Consider the following 19,746-nt stretch of genomic DNA (forward strand, 5'->3'; position numbering starts at 1 on the left):
AGGTGGAGCTCCAGCCCCACGGTGCAGCTCAAGGGCAGAAGGACTTGGAGAGGGATTTGAGAGGAGCTCAGCAGCATTGCTTCTCAGGGTCCTGGGGGAGCAGGCGCTGCTGGCAGCCCTCATTCCCCCGCGCTCCCTTCCCCGCCTGACCTGCTCTGGCTCCCCAGGGAGCCCGTGGCTGGGCTCTAACCCCGGCCCCGAGGCTGGCGGGGGCGAGCTGTATCCTGCGAGGGCTGACTGCTTGCACAGCCATGCTCAGGCACTGGCCATGGGGATGTGGGGAAGGTCTCCAGCGACTGCTGGCGCCAGTTACACGTGTTCTGGAAACAAGGGAGAGTGGGGTTTTACCCAGATGTGTCTGAAATCCTTGACTCAGTAGCACACTAGAAATGGAGGATGCTAAGAAAGCTGTTGCCAAGACCAGCACAGTGTTTACCTTCTTGTCCCTGTGCCTCACCCTCGCATCCATCCACCATCACCTGTGATGCCTTTTCAGTGTCCAAACTTCCCCGACCCCTCGGTCCATGGTTCTGCTTGGTGGTAGCAGGTGACAGCAGCGTATTTACAACCAAACTCAACAGGAGCAAATTGCACTTTGTTGGCAAAAAATTGTTGCAGGCCCGTCACCAGGCAAGGGGGGAGGTCATCCTGGGGCTGCGCTGGCTCTCGCCGACCTGCACGTCGCTGAGTGCCCGCTGCAGGGAAAGAGCAAAGAGCAGGAGCTGAGCATCAGGCAAGGGCAGCTGGTGTGGACGGGGAGGATGTTTCAATGGCACTGGCCACTACAGACATATTTCTCCCCCGGCTTCCCGTAGGACAAGCCCAGACAGTCAGTGCATCTGCTTGGTGGTGCTCCCACCCAGACTTTGTTAACCAGGCATGTCAGACCGTGACAACATCTGCTTTACTTTCCATTGGGTTGGTGCTTGGACCATTAACCCTCACCTCAGCCTCCCACACCAGCCAGCCAACTCGCACGTTAGAAAAATTGCACTTTACAGGCACACACGCTCACAAAAAGCTCGTCTCGTTCCCACAGCTTCGTGTAAGTAAAACGCTTCACCGACATCTAACAGGAAACCTCTTGCTGGTCACCTTTGAAAAGTGCAACTCACCTCAAACTTGCTCATGAATTCTGCAAAAATGCCAAAGAAAGCTTCAGAAGTTGTCATTTTCGAGTCTTCCCCGAAGAAGGACAACACCTTGCTGAATTCTTCCATGGCCTTGTGCTGCAGGTCATCCAGGGATCGCATGGCAGGCTGGGCGCTCTCCAGGAAGGACTGAGAGAAATGGCTTAAGGGAAAACAGCCGCACTGTGGGTCTGGTACAGATCACAATCACTTCTGCTTATCAAACGGCTGGGGTTCATCTCAGGTCTAAGAAAGGACCTGCTGCTAATGCAGCCACATGCGAGGGGAGCCCACTGGCACGCTTGGCTGTCCCTAACAGCACTTCTCTGGAAGAAAAGACAGCTCAGAAAGCTTTCTGGCCTTGTGGCACTGGGTTCCTGCCACACAGAGGCATGTGAACCGGTGGTCACCACAAAAGCTGTTCCCCATTCTGGCTAAGAGTGAGTGGAGGGTGGAGGTTTCCACCACTCACCAAGTGCTGAGATGGTTCTTTCTCACCAGCCGGACACAGCCCTGCTGCTTACCAAGGAGGCATAAAGACAGCTGAATGGTTTTACTCGAGGGCAGTAAGTCACATTGATGTTTTTCCCCTTTTACAGAAGGATACAGTCATCACAATTGCAAATCTGTCCTCTGCAGTAGCTGGCATGTTGTGACAGGCCATCTGTATGTCACTGACGGTGGTGTGGAGGTCCTTTAGGTCAGCCGTTAGTGTTCTCTGATTCACTACATGAGAAGAGAGGAGTCAACAGTGTTAGGAGACTTAGGTCTGGCTTGCTTCCTGCAGCAAAGTGAGGGCAACGAACGTGGGCCATCGGTCGGGGTGGTTCAGGCTGTCTGTCTACATGGCTCTGCACAACCTGTCTGCGTTGTCCAAGGCGTGGTGGACAACTAGACCTTCCTGCTGGGCTCCAGTAGGTTGCCGGCAGCCATTGCTGGGTGCTCAGGCCCAGAGATGCCAAGAACCTCAAAAGGAGCCTGGAACACGCCAAGCGCAAGGAGCACGTGGGACTCAGCGGGATGAGGACAGTGATGGATACACAGGTACTCGACTTGGGAGGGGGACGGAAGGAGCATACAGGAGGGTGGGACGAGGGGTAATATCCAGGCTGCCTTCCGTGGCATCTCATGGTAGCACCAGCTTTCGGGAGAGTGATGAGCAGTTCAGACCCTTTGCTGTTTTGGGTGGCCAAGCCTCAGCTTTTCTACAGGCAAGGGAGAAGGTGAACTGCAGCATGTGAGGAGAGCTTGGGCCACGTGCTGCAGCTGTGTCGCTCTGTGGCCCGAATGGGAGCGAAGCTGGGCAGCCCTGGATGGCACATGGTCTGAAATTGGGTATCAAGTGGTAGGAGTTTGGGCAGCAGGGAGTCTTCAGTGACAGAAGCGTTATTTAACAGTTAGGCCAGATATAAAATCCAGGTAGGAAAGCTACAGGTACAGACCTTCATCAAGTGGAAGTTTACAACTCCAGGCCTGAATTTTCTTCTTTATTTATCCACTGCAGCACTAATTCCCAAGGGAATTGCGCACAAACAACAGGGGATGGTGTGCAAGGAGAACGCAGCCCATGCTTTGCATGCCGCAAGCCTGTTGTGACACCACCAACACAAATGGATGGATGATAACCCCAACATCTATGTGACTTTCTTTTATTGCAACCAACGAAGCTGTACGATCCCCAGTCAGCATGACTGTGACTGGACTGTGAACTCATAACACGAAGGGTGCTGTACACTCTGTACCACACGCGATTGGAAGCAGTAATAATGCTGGCAGCCATGCCGGGGAGGCTGCGCACCAGCGATGAAAGGAGGCAGAGGCTGGGTGGAGCAGACCAGCTCCTAACACTTCCCTCTACTTTGCCTCGTTTGCACTTCCAAGATTCCTCTGAACTTGGGAACCACTTTTTCAAGTCAGACGGAAGGTGCGGGTCAGGGATAGATGGGACCCCCTGTGTCACCATGCACATCCCTTCCTAGTCCCATCCTCTCACTCAGGACCATTCCTCACTTGTTTGTGCTGCCATCCTGCTCGTACCAATGCTGCGCAGCTCATGACTGATTCCAGACCCGTACAAAACCAAGAGACAGTGCAAGGAGACAAGGAGCTTGCAGATGCTTTTGTTCGTTTACCTTTGGCAGCGAGCGGCACTGTAGGAAGATCCTTGGCAAAGCCCAGGAGCTCTGGGAAATGTTGGCTAAGTGATTTGGCAAGAATGTGCAGGAAGGTGGATTTCCCATCAACAGTCTTGGTTGTGTTCAGCTACGGCAAAGCAAAACAAGGCGATTCTGATGCAGAGGAAACCAGTTTTCGCCAAGCACCCAAATACACAGGGGCTCCTCTGTTCTCGGCTCACTCTGCATTCACGTGCGTGGCAATTCCCAGCCATGCTATGTGGATTAATGTTTAAATAGGACATTTAATGTTTACACAGCATGTTACGCCCAGATTAGTGGCATTGAGATGCTAAGCAATGCCTCCCTCCCGCAGGGCAGGGCTGTCACCCCGTCCCCCACCCCTCAGGAGTCCCACAGCGACCCACATGGGATAAGAGACCTTCATTTTCTCCCACCCCACAGCCAGAAGGTCTGGGGCTCAGGTCTTCCTTCAAGCACCAGGCCATCGTTAGGGCCTCTCTGAAGTCAACCCTGCACATCGATCCCTGCTCAACCACCGGTCTCCCTCTGGGAGCCACTGCACCCAGCAGCCTTGTATGAGGCCAGGGACGATAAACCAGGCACTTGGGGCTCCTGGCATTGGTGCCTCCTGCACCAAACAAGCATGCTTCGTCTTACCTCAGTGAGAAAGTTGATTTTAAAGCCTGTTGTTTTGCCGGTCTTGGGCTGCCCGTTGTTCAGATAGTTTCCCATCGCCAGCACAAACTGCAGAGGGAAACCTCAGTGAATGCCTGGCCGGTGACCTACAGCGTCCCATCTCCCATCTCCTCTCATACCCATTTTTGGGTCACAGAGACCTACCAAGGATGTGATAGGAGCAGAGGTAAAAAGCCTCCCTCTGTCTAAAGGACAGTGGGAAAGCACCCTTTTTTGTGTCAGGTCACTTCTGCTAAGGGGCCCCATACATGTGTTTATAGAGCATCGTTAATAAAACCTTATCAGTTCATTCAGCGGGATAGATTAAGTGGATGAATACACGTTAAAGGCAGAATTGGTACAGTTGGTTCTGTACACACTGCTCATCCTATCACCCACGCAGGGCTGGCACAGCACACTGGGAGTGGGAGGGCTGCTAATGTGCCCATCGGCATGGCAGCCCCAAGGGACAGGGCCGTGGGTCCAGAGGGGCAGGCTGTTCTCTTCTCCGAGCTGCTCCCATACGAAGCCTGCACTGAACCCTAACAGCAAAGCCCATGTTTCACCTACAGGAACTGGTCCTCATCCACCGCCTCTCCCGTGTCTTCAGCAGGAGCTAGGAAACACACCCCGATTGTCATCTGCAGACCCAAACTTCCAAAGCCCTTATAAAAGCTCACATTTCGATGTTTCCCCATGTGGTTTATGTGGATGCTGCCCAGGAGCCCCCTTTCTTCTGCAGCCGTCAAGAAGGTCTGTGCTGCCAGAGAGCTGCAGGGATCCCACGGCACCACTAGCTCCGGCTTGGCTCCTTTGCCACTTCCAGACTGCCGATGCAGGTGCCCAAGCTTTGGTAACGTTTAAGGGGGGATTTTGTCTTGAGTTATAGCCTCAGGCTTTAGGTGTGCACAATTGTTATTTATCAGTTGTTTTTCCTTGCAGGACCAGGGCTAAGTCTGGAGGTCCACTCTAAGATCTCCTACCTGCAGGGCCAGGACTCTCCTGCTGACTGGCAAGTGCTAAGCTCTCCTCTTCCCAAAGCCTTTTGTGGCTGTTATGTGCAGATCTTTAAGGGGATATTTTAAAGGGAAAGCAGTGATCCAGCCGAGTCAGCTTTCCCCTTCAGAATGCTCCAATTCCTTGTGCCGCAGCTTTGCAGCCCTGGAGGCACAGCAGGACCCCAGACTGGGCTCACCGGAGTCCTGATGTCCCTCCTGGGGCCTGGCGAGGAGCGGGGACCTCAGGACTGCCTGGATTTCAGCCTGGGAGACTCTGAATTTCTGTTCACCGGCTGTTAATGTGCAACCAGCCATTGCCCCCCAAGGACTTAATGAGGTGTTGGGGGGTTACTGGCCAGGAGCCACTAAGGAAGTTCATCTCTCATCTGGAAATGCCTTTTGTCACATCGTGTCCTCATTTATCCCACCTGCTTTTCTTTTAAAAGCAAACCTGAATGAATTATCATTAATTTGGGGCAGCTCATCTCAGCACAGTCAAAGAGCAGCTGCAGTGGGATTCGTTCTCTCCTGCATGTGCAGTGCCCCTCTGCCAGGCACAGCCTGTCCCCGGGACCCCAAAAGCACCTCCCCAGAGGTACAGGCAGCGTGCGGGACCCCTGCCTGCATGTCACCAGGGCTGGCACAAGCCCAAGGCCGTGCACAGGGACCAGCCTCCAGCGCTACCCGCATGCGGGGGGACACACAGTGACCACCTGGACAAACCCCACATACTTCAGCCCCACTGCAGCCAGAGGACAACCTCGGTGGGCTCTGCTCTGTTACTGGCTGGGTTTCTGGCACCTGCAGCCCTGGTGGGTGCACGGCCGCCTGCGTTCTGCGCTCCTGCATCCTCCCGAGGCCACCATCTCCACAAGCCGGTGATACCAGCGGGAGCTGCCAGGGGATGGAGCCGGGACCCGGAGGGACGCGGAGGGACCCGGGGCACGGCCGTGGGGCTGGGGCTGCACTCCGGCTGCCTGCGAGCTGCCTGCGAGCTGCCTGCGAGCCCTCCCGTGGACGCTGGGGGCCCCCGGTGGCTGTTACCAGAAGTAAGGACTGTTCTGACCTCCAAGATCTTAGCCAGCTTCTTGCTGCTTTTCAGCTCTAGAGAGGCCTTGCAGATGCACTCGTAGCTAGCTTTGATCTCCTCTGTCTTCTCCTGCAGAGTGGTCTTAAAATGCAGGCTGCGCAGGCGGATCTTGTATTCCGGTACTGACAACATCTGAGAGCAAAGGAAAGAGAAAATTACTGTCACCGTTAGCTATAATCCCTCCTATATGGTGTTTTTCCTGGCAGATTCCCCTGTACGTGAAAGCAGCGTGCGCTTGCTTCGCACAGGCGACACCGCAGAGCAGCTCGCAGAGCACGGCCACTTTGCTGCCACAGGATGCGGAGTTTTCATCCCAATATCTACACGTGACTTTGCCAACAGAAAGTAAGCCTGAGTCGTGAAAAGTCACTCTTACCGTGGACTAAGCATCGCGATATGCTTCGGCTCTAAACCAGCCGCTTTGGGAGCTACCAGATGCCTCAGGCATCAACCTGAGCGTCACTCCCTGGCAGTCCCTGTGACCAGTGCCACCAGCTCATCCCATCCCACAGCATGCACAAGGAGCAGACCAGCGTCCTGCTGACTGCTTCCTTTCTGCTCTGTGTTCTCCTCCCCTCCGGCTGCCAGTGGAACACTGCACATGCAGACCTCCTCGCTCCCGCAGCGCATCCCTGCCCACAGGTACCTGCAGCACAAACTGGTCGGGCTCGCTCAGCTTGCAGGGGTTCTCCTTGTAGCTCTGGAAGCGCTGGACTTCCTCCCCGTCCGGGGCGTACAGCAAGAGCTGCTTGATGTGGGAAGGTTCCAGGCGGTCCGTCTCCATCGTCATGAGGATCTGGCGCAGCTCGATATGCGAGAGCTTGAGGTGGGCTATCAGGATGGCTGGGGGGGAAGAGAGGTGCGTCATTTGGGAGGGGGAGGAGGACCGGACCCCGGGGGGAAGGCTGTGCCAGGGACAGTCACTGCCTGGCAGGACCAGGAGGCTCAGCTCAATCTCTCCACGGTGTGAGAGTGGCGTGGACTCCTCCCTGTGCCCGCAGTGGCACAGCATCAGCCCTGGGGAGAGGAAGGGCTTTCTGCTCTCCGAGGCCCTGCAGAGGCTGCTCGGGAACCCCAAGGAGTCACTCTCATCCTGCAGCCCCCCCCCAGGGTACTGCATCATTGTGCATGTACATCACCAACACATCAGGCTGGGCTGCACTGGAAACCACCCCCAGCACCTCCTCCTCCTCTCCCATGTCCCCTGTGGCCAGGAGACCAGGGGCTCGCAGGGTCCCATCAAGCCCTCCCACCCTCCTTCTTACCAGAAATATGTCCTGGAAGAATGGCACCGACCCTTCCCCAGCGGGTGGCCCCGCACACCCTCGCTGCCCCGCAGGGCCATGCAAGCTCTTCCCCTCTCCCTCCCCAGGCCAATGAGTCACATCCCATCTCCATCCTTTCCTGTAAAGCCGCTTCTTCCCCCTGCCAGGACTGAGCCCAGCACTGAGGGGCTCTGGGCTGCGGGAACAGCCCAGACCAGCAGAGCTGTGCTGGGATTGAGCTCATGGGATCGTGGTCATGAAGCCTCCTTCCCTTTACCTTTCCAGTTCTCTACATCCCCGGTCCCATCTCTGGGCCCGTTTTGGGGGTACGTTCACTGTGATGTTTACTTACACGTGTTGTAGGCCTTTTTGTGGGACAAAATTTCAACCACGTCTTTCTTTTTAAAGTTTTCAGGCATAAGAGTTGGCTCTGGAAGAGAAACTGAAAGATTTAATCACGGGTAAGGACAGGCTCAGCCGGCTCCAGCAGGAAAAAAACTGTCCTGAAAACAGTGAAACCATGAATGAAAGAGAGCAGAACTGATGCTTTGCACACAGCAATGGCTCCGGGAATCCTTGAATTCTGCGATTCAAAGATCTCCTCAATGGAGGACTCAGTTGGAGCTGAAAAAGGTAAAACGAGAGGTGAAACACACAGAAAATCCCAGACTGCCCAGAAACATCCCTAAAAAAGATCGTCCCTGAGAAGCATCCCTTTTCAGCCCACTTCCACTGCCAGTCCCACCTGTACCTGCCTGCTCTAGCTTAGCTCTGCCCACGCTGCCAGCGTGCATCGTGTCCCCTGCAGGACAGCTCAGACATCCCGCTGGCATTTATACTTTTCCCAGTGTAAATGAGGCAGCCCCGCTGCCCCGCGCCTCCCTTCGGGCAGGCCGCCGGGGCGCAGGAGGGCACTGCTGTCACCCCACCCCCCGAATATCTCCCACTGCGCAGGGCGGCCACACCGGCCACCGCCGCTCAGCGCTCCCAGCCTGGAGCCGCTCTCTGGGTTTGCAGCACCCAGACAGCCCGGTGGGTGGGAGAGCCTGGTCGGTGGCTCTGCAGGAGACCCCGACTCAAGAGCAACGGGAACGCTGCACTGGCAGGTAGCTACGGACCCCGTACATAGGTTTTGGGGAGAACTAATTTATTATATACATTGCTTGTAACGCTCTCCATGGATAAAGAAATGTTTTCACAGCTTTTTCAGGGCTGAGTTCTCAAAGCAACAGAGCTGCAATCCTAATTTGCAGCCGTTACCGCTGCTGCAGCACAACTCGGTGTCCGTGCATGCCGACGGCCCAGCTGACTGTCCGTACTGCACAGACCGTAACAAGCAGAGGCTGTGCACAAACCGTTATACTACGTGGCGCAGGTTTGAGCTTCTGCTGTGTTGCAAACCAGGCCCCTCGTGGCACTGGAGAGCGGTGCTGGCACGCCGGCATTCCCCGCGGCATGGGGACGGCCGGGCAGGCGCTATGAGAGCCGGGAAGCAGCACTGAGCGCTACGGGGAGCAAAACCCTCCGGCGGAGTTTCGCTGCCCCAATCGACTGAAATGCGGAGAGAAAACAGATAACGGCAGCGAAGAAAATTAAGGGAGGCGGTGAAACAATTTCCACCTTAATGATCCGCTGTGCCGCCAGCCACGAAATCCTGAGTATGAATGAAGTCTGTGCCACAGGCGATGCTAGGACCAGGCACTGCCTTGCTGCCCACCAACTCCCTGTTCCTCCCAGTGCCCCAGTCTCCAACCAGTACCAGGACCTGCTCTGCGGCTCAGGTACTTACTCGTAGGCTTCTGCGTCCCAAAGTGCAGCTCCAGGTCGAGGTATTTGACCATATCACTCAACTTGTCGTAATCTGAGTCTTCCCCGAGCTGCAGGAGAAGGAAGAGTCAGGAGCCGTGCTGGCACAGGGGACAGCCCAACACTGCCCGTCTGCCCTGGGCCACCTTCCCTCTGCCCCACGCTAAGCTCTGCATCCCTAGAAGAAACCAGGACAGGTTGATGGCACTGTCCTGTAACTGCAGATTCAGCCACCATAAACCCTGTGCAGAAACCAGAGCCTGGTCAACCGTTCACCTCTGTGGAGGCAGTTTCTACACAAGTCACTAAGTCTATCTCATGGGAGCCCTTCCCATTTCAGAAGAAAGGAAGAAACACAGAGATTCACCCCATCAGCACTTCCTTGCACCCTGCAGCTGGCGGCACTGCCCCACAGACTCATTTAGCTTCTGACACAGCTGGAATCCCACAGAGCACTACTGCTCTTCACCTGCTACTTGGGCACAATTGCTTTACTGAAGGACAAAGTGGCAATTCCAGAAACTTCAGGATTTTTTTTGCATCCAAAAGAATCACTGTGAAGAAGCAGCTTGTTCTCCTGAGTGCCAGGGAGAGGGACCTGCAAGATTTCAGGTGCTTGCTGCGAATGGATGCCTGTGGAGTGGGAAGATGATCCCACAGCTTCCCTCTAGCTACTCAGGGCATGAAGAATATGGCACATCTGCACACATTCGTCACCATGAGAGACACGGAGGCTGGAGGCTTCTCCCTACAGGGACTCGAATCCACCTCCAGAGTTCTACATCACTTCAAGTCCATGATGCCAAAGGATTATCACATCTAGTCTCACTCCTCACCTCTGCTTTCTCCCTCTGGTGTCTTCCTCTACCTCGGTGCTCTCCCCATCACTCTGCTTTCAACCATCCTCACGGTTTCCCACTGATAAAAACTCCTACAGCTGCAGAATGCATGTGAAGGCAGCTCCTGACTACACCAACCCACACAGAGCAGGAAAGCAAGCACTTCCCAGGACACTGTGGTCAAAACCAACATTTCAGATGCTTTCCAGAGCCTCTTCCCATCCCAGCTGTTTTGGTCCAAACAATTAAAAGGATGAAAAGAAATATAAGACTTCCTGTAACATGGCTTCTTCAGAGTTCGTTCCCTTGGCCAAGGTATTGAATGTGTGGCCCGTCAAGGTTAGGACGCGATGCTCCGGGCAGGGGACATCCCTCCCAGCACTCTGGGCAGGGAGGAGGGCAGTGCCCACGGATGCTCCCACCAACCCGCACAGCCTCAGCACAGGCAACTGCTCCCCAGACCGTGGTCGGACCCTCTCCCCCCGCCCTGCTCCCTGCTCCCTGCTCCCTGCTCCTGGCCCATACCTGCCCCCAGATGGTCCCTTCCGAGTTCTCCACCTGCTCCCACCGCAGCCTCTTGACGCTCATGTGGTTGGATTCACTCCTGCGGTGCAGCAGCCCCCGGTGCAGGGGGGGCGCGCAGGGCACCGGGGGGGGTGGCGGCGGGGGCGGGGGGGGCGGGATGGGGTGCAGGTGGCTGACGAGGGATTTGGGGGCAGGCGACGTGCTGGCCTTGGTGGCCTCTGCCTTGGTGGGGATGGTCTGGGGGTCGTGGAACTGCAGGGGAGGCGGGGGCGGTGGGGGGCTGAGCGGTGGGGGTGGGATGTGGTCTGAGAGCGTGGAGTAGGTCAGGGAGCTGCCCTCATCACTGCTGCTGATGTACTCGCTGCTGCTGACGTCGTTGGTGACGTAGCTGCCCTGGTCATCGTGGAAACTCATCTGGGTGAGGGAGAGAGGAGACGCTGAAGGTGGCACCTCATCCTCTGCCCACCCAGCCCTTGGGGGTGTCCTGCCCTGAGCGGGGCAGCACTTGCCCCCCTCCACCTCCCCCAGGACATGTCCCCAGGGGCTCTGTACCCTTCCCAGTGCAGTGCAGGCTGCATGATGGATGCTCCATGGCCAGGACAGACAAAGACAATGCACCGAGCCACCCCAGCACCATGCTCACCTCCTCGTAGTCATTCTCGGGGGTGAGAAAATCATCCACGATGGTGACCCGGTGTCCCAGCTGCTCACTGAGGGCATCCAGGAATCGGTCAGTGTCGCGGCTGCGCGGGGGCCTGGAGAAAGTGAAGAGCTTCTTCCGTCGTGACAGAGGGCTGAGTGGGTAGTCCCGGTGCTTGGGGGATGGGGCTGGGCTGCTGTCGAGGCTGACGTAGGGGTTGGACTCGGTGCTGCTCGGGGAGGCCACGCTGCTGTGCAGGCGGTAGTAGCACGGCTGGGAGGCCAGAGGATCGCTTGGCCACGAGATCGCCATTCCCGGCTTGCGAGCACCTGCAGGACACAGCGCTACTGAGGGGGTCCTGCAGCAGGCGCTCCCTGGAGCCCCCCACCCACGGGCTGTGACAAGTCCCAGCACTGCGCTGAATGTGACGTGAGATAACGGTGCAGCCTGCGGAGAAGAGAGCTCTCCAGGGCAGTGCCCTGCGCTGCACAGCAGTGCGCTGGGATCCCATGGGATTTGCCATCCCGCACACTGCATTGCCCTCCTGCAGACACAGCTTTGCTGGAGCCATCGCTGGGCTCACGCATGGCACTGCCACTGCTTCGTTATGAAATGGCACCAAGAAAAATATGTCTTCTCCTCCGCCTGCCTGGCCATCGCCATCCACCATCGCCTGAGGTCCCCCCCAAAACTGCCTCTCTCACGCCGCGGGAACCCGGACACTACCTGCAGCACGTGCCAGCTCTGGGGCCGGAGGCGATGCTTTGTGCAGGGCAGGGTTACCCATCTTGCCAGCAAAGCTGCCGATCAGGCGGTTTTCTAATTCTGCATAGACAGCCGACATCTGAAAAAAAAGGCAAAGAGCTGTTGTCGATGCCCAAATGGAGACGGGCCTCGTGGAGAACCCAGAGACCTGCGATGTCTGGGGGACAGGACAGCCACTACGGACCCGCCAGTCCCCGGTCTCTTACTCTTTAAAGGAGTGCTTCACCCCAACCCAGGGCTGCTCTGCCTTTTCTGAAGCTCCCCCCAGCCTCTCACTCACAAGGCTGCAGGAAGATGCTGACAGGCACCAGCCTTATTAAAGCTGACTAATTGCGCAGGTAAGTGATCTGAGAGACGAGCTGTGGGGCAGGGATGTTGTCAGCCCCCAGCGAGTATTTACATGCAGACACATCCTTCCCCTGGTCCCTTTTTTCTGCTTTCCTGCGTTAACATGAAAGGACTCAAACTGTCGACCCTCCCTGTGAACGCAACGGTCCCACACAGATCAGCAAAGCGCTTCCCAGAGGTGTCCCCCCCACCAGCCCCATGAGGTCGCACCATTTTGGGGTTGGGTGTCTCCGGGAGGGATGTGCCATCGCCAGCCTGTCTCTCTCCAGGGATCAGGCGAACTGGGACCTCCACGGTGTCGCTCTGGCCTGCCGGGGAAAGAACAGACAAACCAGTCAGGACCCCGTCCCTCTGCCTCTGCCCCCTCCGGGGCTCCCGGTGGTCCTGACCCATCAAGGTCCCTCCCCATCTCCTGCTGGCACCCAGAGCCATCCTCCCTGCCCAGGCATGCAGCGAAGCACCGGGAGGTGCCAGGTCTGGGGGTCCCGGGAGACCGATGCCGGGCAGCGTGGGGCTGCGTGTGAAACAGGGAGCATCCTACTGCGGGCTTCCCCGGGTGGCAGCAGAAGTCACCCAGCAGGGAAGCATGATGTGTGCTGGAAAACAAGCACAGCTGAGACAAAACCCTCCTATGCCTTGCCTTTTACCTCTCCATATTCAATTTCTTTCTCTATAAAATGAGGATATTCTTTGTATCTCAGTCTACCCAGCTGGTAGATTTGAAAGCTGCCTGTAAATCCTCAGCACCAGAGCAGTGCTGCGATAGCAGCGTGGTTAGTGCGTTCCTCCCTAGTGCCGCGCACAGGGGGACAGTGCCAAGCGAGGAGTTTCCATCACCATATTTAAGGGGAAGAGACATTATCCAGGGCACATGCGGGAGTTGGCGCTACGTTGAGACCTCTCCAGATATTGAGACACTGCGGTGCCATGGGTGTTTCTTTTTTCTTGGTTTCTTTTCCTTCAGCCTCCCTGGTAGGTGCTGGACACCAGGACAGTCAGGGTCACTACTGTGACAGTCGAGGTCGTGATTTCCAAAATCTGTTCTTTTCAGTTGCAGACGCCTGGGCAGCGCTGTCTGTCTGCTCCCCAGCAGTGTCCCCTGAGACGGGGCTCCGCAGGGGACACGAGGAGGGAGGGAGGTCTGGATCCTTGCGAAGGCACACGGGAGCTCGCTTGGAGTGAGGTTGATTTGACCAGCTCCAAATGAAACCCCGTTTTTCCAGTTACATCCACGGAGAGCTTCTGCACAAAGGTTAATGGTTGGAGTCTGGCTGAGCTCCAAGATGTATCCAGACTCCTGATTTATCTCCAAGGGTGTGTGAAGGGCTGCCGGGAGGAAACAGTCTGCAGTCCCTGCCTTTCCTGAGCTGCTGGAGGGCAGGTCGAGGGGATTCCCGTTCCTATTCAGCCACACTATTTCTACCCAGGCTGAGTACTAGGGCAGGCAGGCAGAGCTTCAGAGAGCCCAGTGGAGCAGCTCTGCTCACACCAGTCCAAACCTGTGTGCTCAGAGCCAAGAATTTAATGGCAACAAAGAAAGAAGAGCCCAGGATGGACACAGCTGGCTGTAATGAGAAAGGGCTCTGGAGTGGGGCTTTCATTGGGAGCAGGAGGTGCGTGCGTGGCTCCCCGTGCATCACTTCCCACTGCAGGACTGAGGAATGTCGTCTGCTTTTTATAGATAAATGCTTTGTGCGGAGAGGTGAACTAGGAGCACCCAGGGCAGGATGCACCGCTTGGGTAGGGTTAGCAGGACAGGTCACGGGCTGCTCCGCTCTTTCCGCGGGGCAGCTGAGGACAAGGCTGCTCCCCTGCATCTGGCAAGCATCTGCCCGGGCGAGCAGCTTCCCTCCAGCGTACGCAGCTGTCGGCCACTCTCCGTGCTGTAATCACAACCAGAAATGCTCCTCGGAGGCAGGTTAGAGGATCTTCCCCAGGGAAACGTCTCGGAGTCGACTGCTCCAGCAGCAGCCCTCCCTGACAGCTGAGGACCACCGTGATCCCGGTGAGGGGCGGCAGGAGGAAGGCGTGCAGCTGGAGTGCTGGTGGAGCGTGGCTGGTCGTGGTGGGGAGGTCGTGGTCAGAATCCGTAAGCACAGGTCAAGTGCTCTTCGCAATCAGCTAAGGGAGACGGAGCAGTAGGCAGGATGCCTTGTCCTGCCGTCTGGGAGCGGAGGGCAAAGACCCGGAGGACTGAAAACACAACCAGCAACCTGGGGTGCTGCTGGGAGAGAGGGTTGGAGATCTGGGGGCTGTGCAAGGCCCTGCAGCAGTACCAGGGTGGGATTTTCAGAGGAATGGGGACATATGTGGCTTCTCTCTGAAAAGAGGGAGGGTTTGTGCTGGGAGTGTAGTTCATCTAGAGTCTCAAATTGGCACTGAACCGTGATCTCCTTCTTATTATGGATTCCACAAATGCTGTTTTCCCTGCGAATTTGATAGTGTCCAAGAAAGGTCACAGCGAAGCGAGGAACTGTGCACCCCAGAATGGAGGGGTCAGACCAGCAGCATCGGTTCCCATCTGAGCAATGGAAGTATTTGGAAACAACACTCAGCCTCAGCCCAAGTGGCCTCTTACTGGAATTGCTGCTTATTTCAACTGCTGCCGAAAACATGGATTTCCAGTCAAAGCCTCTGTGCTAGCTCTATGCCGACCTGCATCTTTTCCCACCATTCATGCTCAGGAATGTGTCAGGATTTTAGCTTGGGCAGAGCAGAAGTACAGTACGGGCGCCGGGACGCAGCCCCCTCCTCCCCGCAGCGGGAACCCCTGCACAGTCCCCAGTCACCCACCTGCGGCACCCCCTTCCTCGGGGCGGGGGGTTCGCAGGCTTCCCCGGCACAAGGAGGCCCCTCGAACGGAGCTGCGGTAGCGGTCCTCTGCTTCTGGCTCAGCTGCGGCGGAAAACACCCTTCGTAAGGCATGGACGGTGCGTGTCAGACCCCGCAGCTCCCCCGTTCCTCCTCGCCGTGACATGGGGCTCCCCCAAGCCCATCGGACTCGCAGCAGCTCCCCGAGACATGCACTGGACTGTGACCCCGTGCACAGCCTGTCCCCCCAGGTGGCTGCTCACCCCATCTTCACACCGGGCCCGGGGAGCAGAGCAGGTTACGAACGCTCCTGCCAGCACAGGGCAGGGGGATGGATGCCCAAAGACAGGGCATGCGGTGGCTTTTTCCAGCAGGACTGGCATCCACCAGCTTATGGCGCATGCGAAACTCCAGCCCTGAGCTAGGCTGGTCCAGTGGGACCCAGCTAACTCCTTCCTGCTCTCAAGGGACAAGATGGGAGTGGGAGCCAGCACCAAAATGCTGCCTGGAAGAACCACACTGTATAATGGATTGGTCTATGTGCAGTTCAGGGCGACAGTTCAGAGAGGCTCAGACTTACAGCAGGATGAAGATACCGGAGCATCAGTCCCCGTGGTATCCGACAGACCGATGCTCAGATACACACAAACATCAGAGATCGCCACTGAGTTGGGAAGAAGCCCAGATGAAGGACTGACCCAAATTCAGACATCTCTGGCCGTCACGCTTCCACGCATGGACACACACATAATGCAGCAGAACAACCAGAACTTCACATGGTCAGAGGTCGCCCCTTTCATCTGAGAAGCTGAAAGGAGCCGGGGACCAGCCTGTGGAACAACAGTCTGAAACAGCCTGGTCCCGGGAGATTTACTCCTGTGCTTTCCCCCTCTGCCAGTGGCTGGGGATACTGCCTTGTATGCCTGAAATACAGCTGCAAACTGCAAATATATCAGCTTCCCTCTAAGATCTTCTAAAGTTTCTAATTTTAGGGTCTGAGTTCTTGGGAATATACGACACATTAGGTACGTTGGGCCATGGTTGCGCGCACACAAAAGCAGTGGTAATTGAGAGCGCAAATTAGGCGAGCAAATACCCAACAGGTTTCCCTGCACAGCAAGGGAGTATTTGCACCGGGACTTGGAGCTGTTTCTCCCTGCGAGGGGAAAGGCTGTGCCAAAGTAACTATGTTCCTCCAAAAATCTCTCTTCGGGCAACACCTCTTTTTACCTACGTTGAGTCTAAAATAAACACACCAACACAACGTAAATAGCTTAGAAGAATCTGAAAGCAATTATGAAGCCCGAATCCAGAGATCAGACATTTCACTCCAAATTTGCTCTCACTTTTCTGCTGTCCAACTGCAAAGCCCCAGGTGTTACCACAGCCCCAGGTGACGGCGAGGGGAGAGGGGGACCAGGGAGGAGGAGAATCGCCGACTGCCTTCCGAGTCTGTTTGGGGGAGCAGCGCTCCTGGGCAGGCGCTTCACTGCCGGGGCAGCCGCGCTCCCCACCTCCTCTAACCACGGGTACCTGCGCGCTTCTGGCTGCTGGGGACATCCCGAGGGACACTGCCATCGCCGCTTATTTTGCCTCTCTGATGTGACCGCTACCCCTAAACCAGCTATTTCCTTTCGGGACTTCCTAACCTCTAACGACCCAAGCCGCTTCCAAAAGGTTTTGCTCCCAGAGACAACCTCTGCTACCGAGCCAGGCGCCATCCCTCCTCTCAGTGCAGAATTTCCTTCCAAAACTACATTGCTCAATGGTGCAGAAAAGGTGCCTGATGTTTACAGATCAACCTCATCGGTAACAGGAGCTGGAAACTCCTCTGTGCTGCTCTACATCCCGCACAGCCGTCACCTCCGTGCGGGCAGCGTGTGGGCAGGAGCCAGGCAGGGCACAGTCACAGCCGCTGTCCCCGGCGAGAGCTGGCTGCGCCCTCGCTGCCCCAGCCTGCTCCCAGGGCGACGGACCGACGTCCCCGGGGTCCTGGTGGGACACGACCTGTCCGTGCCATAGCACAGGGGCTTTCCTCTCACCTGCCAAGGACTTGTAACCAAGAAACCTGGCAATCTTTTGCTGGCAGTGCTCCTGCTCTTCATACGTCAGCAGCTGGTAGATAAACTGCCAAATGACTTGCTTGGCCGGTGTGTCCAGCACCGGGTACACATCCACAATGAGAGTGTCAATGTTCCTGCAAAATCGGAAAGAGAGGGCTGGGCAGTGAGCGCGTCCCTACGGCACAGCCCCACCGCGCCGTTTCCCGGGGCTCCGGCACTTCCTGGGGCTCCGGCGCTTCCCAGCCTGCCTCCAGCTGGCTCTCAGCTGCCAAGCTGGCCGCTGAGCCTTTGGCACAATGGCACAAACAGATCATTTCAGAGCAGAGGTGCCAGGCTGCGAGCAAGGGACCGAGCCCTTTGGGAAGTAGAGTTGCGCAGCTGATGCTAATGGGGAGAGCAAATTCCCAGGGAGCAGCAGCACCCGACAGCCGGGTGTAAAACCTGGTTTGTGAGTCAGGCAGGGTGGGGGGGTAGCGAGAGGGGCGGAGGAGCACCGGAAAGCAGAGAGGAACCCTGGAAAGACCTGAATTTTAGCCAGCAGCAGGTAAACAGGCTCAGGGAGAAATGCACTGGAGAGGGAAGCTGGGCTGGCAGCCTCGCTGGGCTGAAGGCTCGGTCTCATTTTGGCTCTGTGGTGCGTAGAGGTGGTGAAAGGGCTGTTGAGAATAGCAGGGCTGAGCACCCGATTCCGTGAGGAGGATAAAGCAGTCTGGGGGAGGAGGGCTGTCCTGGCTCAGGGAGCTAAAGACAGGCTGCTGTCCTACAGAGACACTGAGGCAGAGATGATGGGTTAAAGCTCACTGTAACTATTCCACCCTTAATGTAGAAGTAATAGTAAGAACTCCTTATAAAGAGTTGGAAGGAGATTGCATATTAGGAACAAATCTGTTGCCTTGAGGTTAACTGAATGGACCATCACTGCCTTCCAAGGAGGAGGGACCAGGCATGCAGGGGAGAGCTGAAGGGTGAAGAGGCTCAGATCCTGCACGGATTTCATTAATGAAGTGTCTTGGGGGTGGTCCTCAGAGGTCGGCAGAGAAGTGGCAGGAGCCTGCCAGAAGTCACCTGCTAAGCTTCCCCCTAGTTTTGGGCTAACTTGCCTTTTCTGTGGAGCTGGACACAGCTCTCTGCTGTCAGAAGCCTATTTCCCATCCAGGAAAATTAGAGTACTGTGGAGGAGCTGCCGAGGCAGGTGGCTGCTCTGCCCTGTGCGGGCACTGCTCCTCCCAGTTGGTGGCCAGGGCCAGCTGGCTTGTCACGTACAAACTGGCTGGAGGGCCGAAGCCCAGAACAGGAGTGTCCTGACACAGTCTCCCGTGTTTGCTGCTGGGAAACGCTGGTATCCGCATGCTGCGGTGGAAAACAACATAAACTTCATGTTTGGGGATTTCCCTCCTTGTCAGAGCAGTTAGATGTGGCGGCTGCTTGTCTGGGGCAGGCATGCAATTGGGTGATGAGGAATTATTGTTAAACGGAGCAGTGGCCTCTGCATCGAGCCATCTGGGGCAGCTGGAGGCAAAATGAGCTGGTCAGAGGGGAGGACAGGCATGCCGGTGCCCTCGCTGAGCTTTGCTCCCCCAGTGGGCAGCAGCGACAGTCCCCAGTCCAATGCCACTGGAAGACCAAGCAACGTGGGCAGCCCTGCACTGGGAGGGGAACCTGAGGACTCGGATTCACGGCACTTGGATTCCCGTCCTTGTGCCGCTGAGTAAGAGCAAATCGCCCGCTAGGATTGAGTCTGCATTTCCCAGTTGCAGACCCCGAGGACTGGATCTGCTCCCACAGCCGCCGCTCCTCGGGCCGAAACGCCCAACTGGGGAATTCCGTAGAAGCAGTGCAGCCTCAGGAGAGCACCCAGCAATGATTTCTGCTTCGCCGGGGCAGTGTTAGTGATCACAGGGCCTCAAGAGGGTTGACTCAGCTGGTGCCAAGGGGGTTTATGTAGCTGTGCCTCCCCCAGCGCCTGCAGGCAGGGAGGCAGCCCGGCATCCCTGCGGGCAGGGGGATGCTGCGGGGTGCTGCAGCCGTCAGCCCGAGCTGTGGTGCACACAGCTTTGTACTCGGTAGCTTCTTTTCTCTCTTACCATCGGTAACCTAAATACAGGGCTTTCCCGCATTTCCTTCTCAAATCTAGGATTTGGATCCTCTGATCCTTTCAGTCTTTACACCAGCAGGCTGCTGGAGCCTGCCCGGTGCATCCACAGCCCGTGTGGGACCTGGGCTCCCGAGGAGCAGCTGCGGGAAGAGGCAGCGAGCATCTCCCAGCACCCAGAGGGATGGCTTATTCACCATGGTGAGGAAAGGTTAAAGATCAAGGGCAGAAAACAAAGTCGTTATTGAAAGTCTTGAGTCTTCCAGGGGATTGGTTTTGACCCTTGCAGCAGGGTGGGGAGGATGCGCTCCACCGCAGGACGAGGGTTCTGCCAGCCACAGCCGTTCCTCTGCTGCCGCCAAGGGAGTGCTGCAGCCAAGATACTGAGAAGATAAGGATGAAAACGGTGAGGTTTACTGAAAGAGACGCAACAGGATCTGCAGCCGTCAGGGACAGCCAGACAGCAAGAGAACCCACACTGTGGGGCACCAAGGTCGCTTCATGAGGGATTAAGGGGTGACCGAATTAACCTCAAAAGCTAAAGGGTCTGCCCTGTTCTTG

The 19,746-nt window shown here is 56.6% G+C and overlaps 1 protein-coding gene across 1 annotated transcript in view; it reads right to left on the reverse strand.

Annotated features, from left to right (window-relative positions):
- Positions 1 to 623: 623 nt before the first annotated feature.
- GRID2IP (Grid2 interacting protein) overlaps positions 624 to 19,746 on the reverse strand; it is a gene marked incomplete at its 3' end in the record, with an annotated part of 39,408 nt that continues 20,285 nt past the window's right edge. Inside the window, exons 8-22 of the mRNA XM_082490316.1 lie at positions 17,073 to 17,227; positions 15,013 to 15,114; positions 12,430 to 12,527; positions 11,833 to 11,950; positions 11,110 to 11,435; positions 10,467 to 10,880; positions 9,086 to 9,173; positions 7,649 to 7,738; positions 6,678 to 6,874; positions 6,008 to 6,163; positions 3,926 to 4,012; positions 3,263 to 3,392; positions 1,738 to 1,856; positions 1,116 to 1,280; positions 624 to 695 (exon numbers count right to left, since the gene is read on the reverse strand). Of these exons, the coding sequence (XP_082346442.1) occupies positions 624 to 695; positions 1,116 to 1,280; positions 1,738 to 1,856; positions 3,263 to 3,392; positions 3,926 to 4,012; positions 6,008 to 6,163; positions 6,678 to 6,874; positions 7,649 to 7,738; positions 9,086 to 9,173; positions 10,467 to 10,880; positions 11,110 to 11,435; positions 11,833 to 11,950; positions 12,430 to 12,527; positions 15,013 to 15,114; positions 17,073 to 17,227 (2,317 nt within the window). The remainder of the gene's footprint in view (positions 696 to 1,115; positions 1,281 to 1,737; positions 1,857 to 3,262; positions 3,393 to 3,925; positions 4,013 to 6,007; positions 6,164 to 6,677; positions 6,875 to 7,648; positions 7,739 to 9,085; positions 9,174 to 10,466; positions 10,881 to 11,109; positions 11,436 to 11,832; positions 11,951 to 12,429; positions 12,528 to 15,012; positions 15,115 to 17,072; positions 17,228 to 19,746) is intronic.

The sequence above is a fragment of the Vanellus vanellus genome (assembly GCF_965231255.1).
Source record: "Vanellus vanellus genome assembly, chromosome: 14".
Taxonomy (NCBI): domain Eukaryota; kingdom Metazoa; phylum Chordata; class Aves; order Charadriiformes; family Charadriidae; genus Vanellus; species Vanellus vanellus.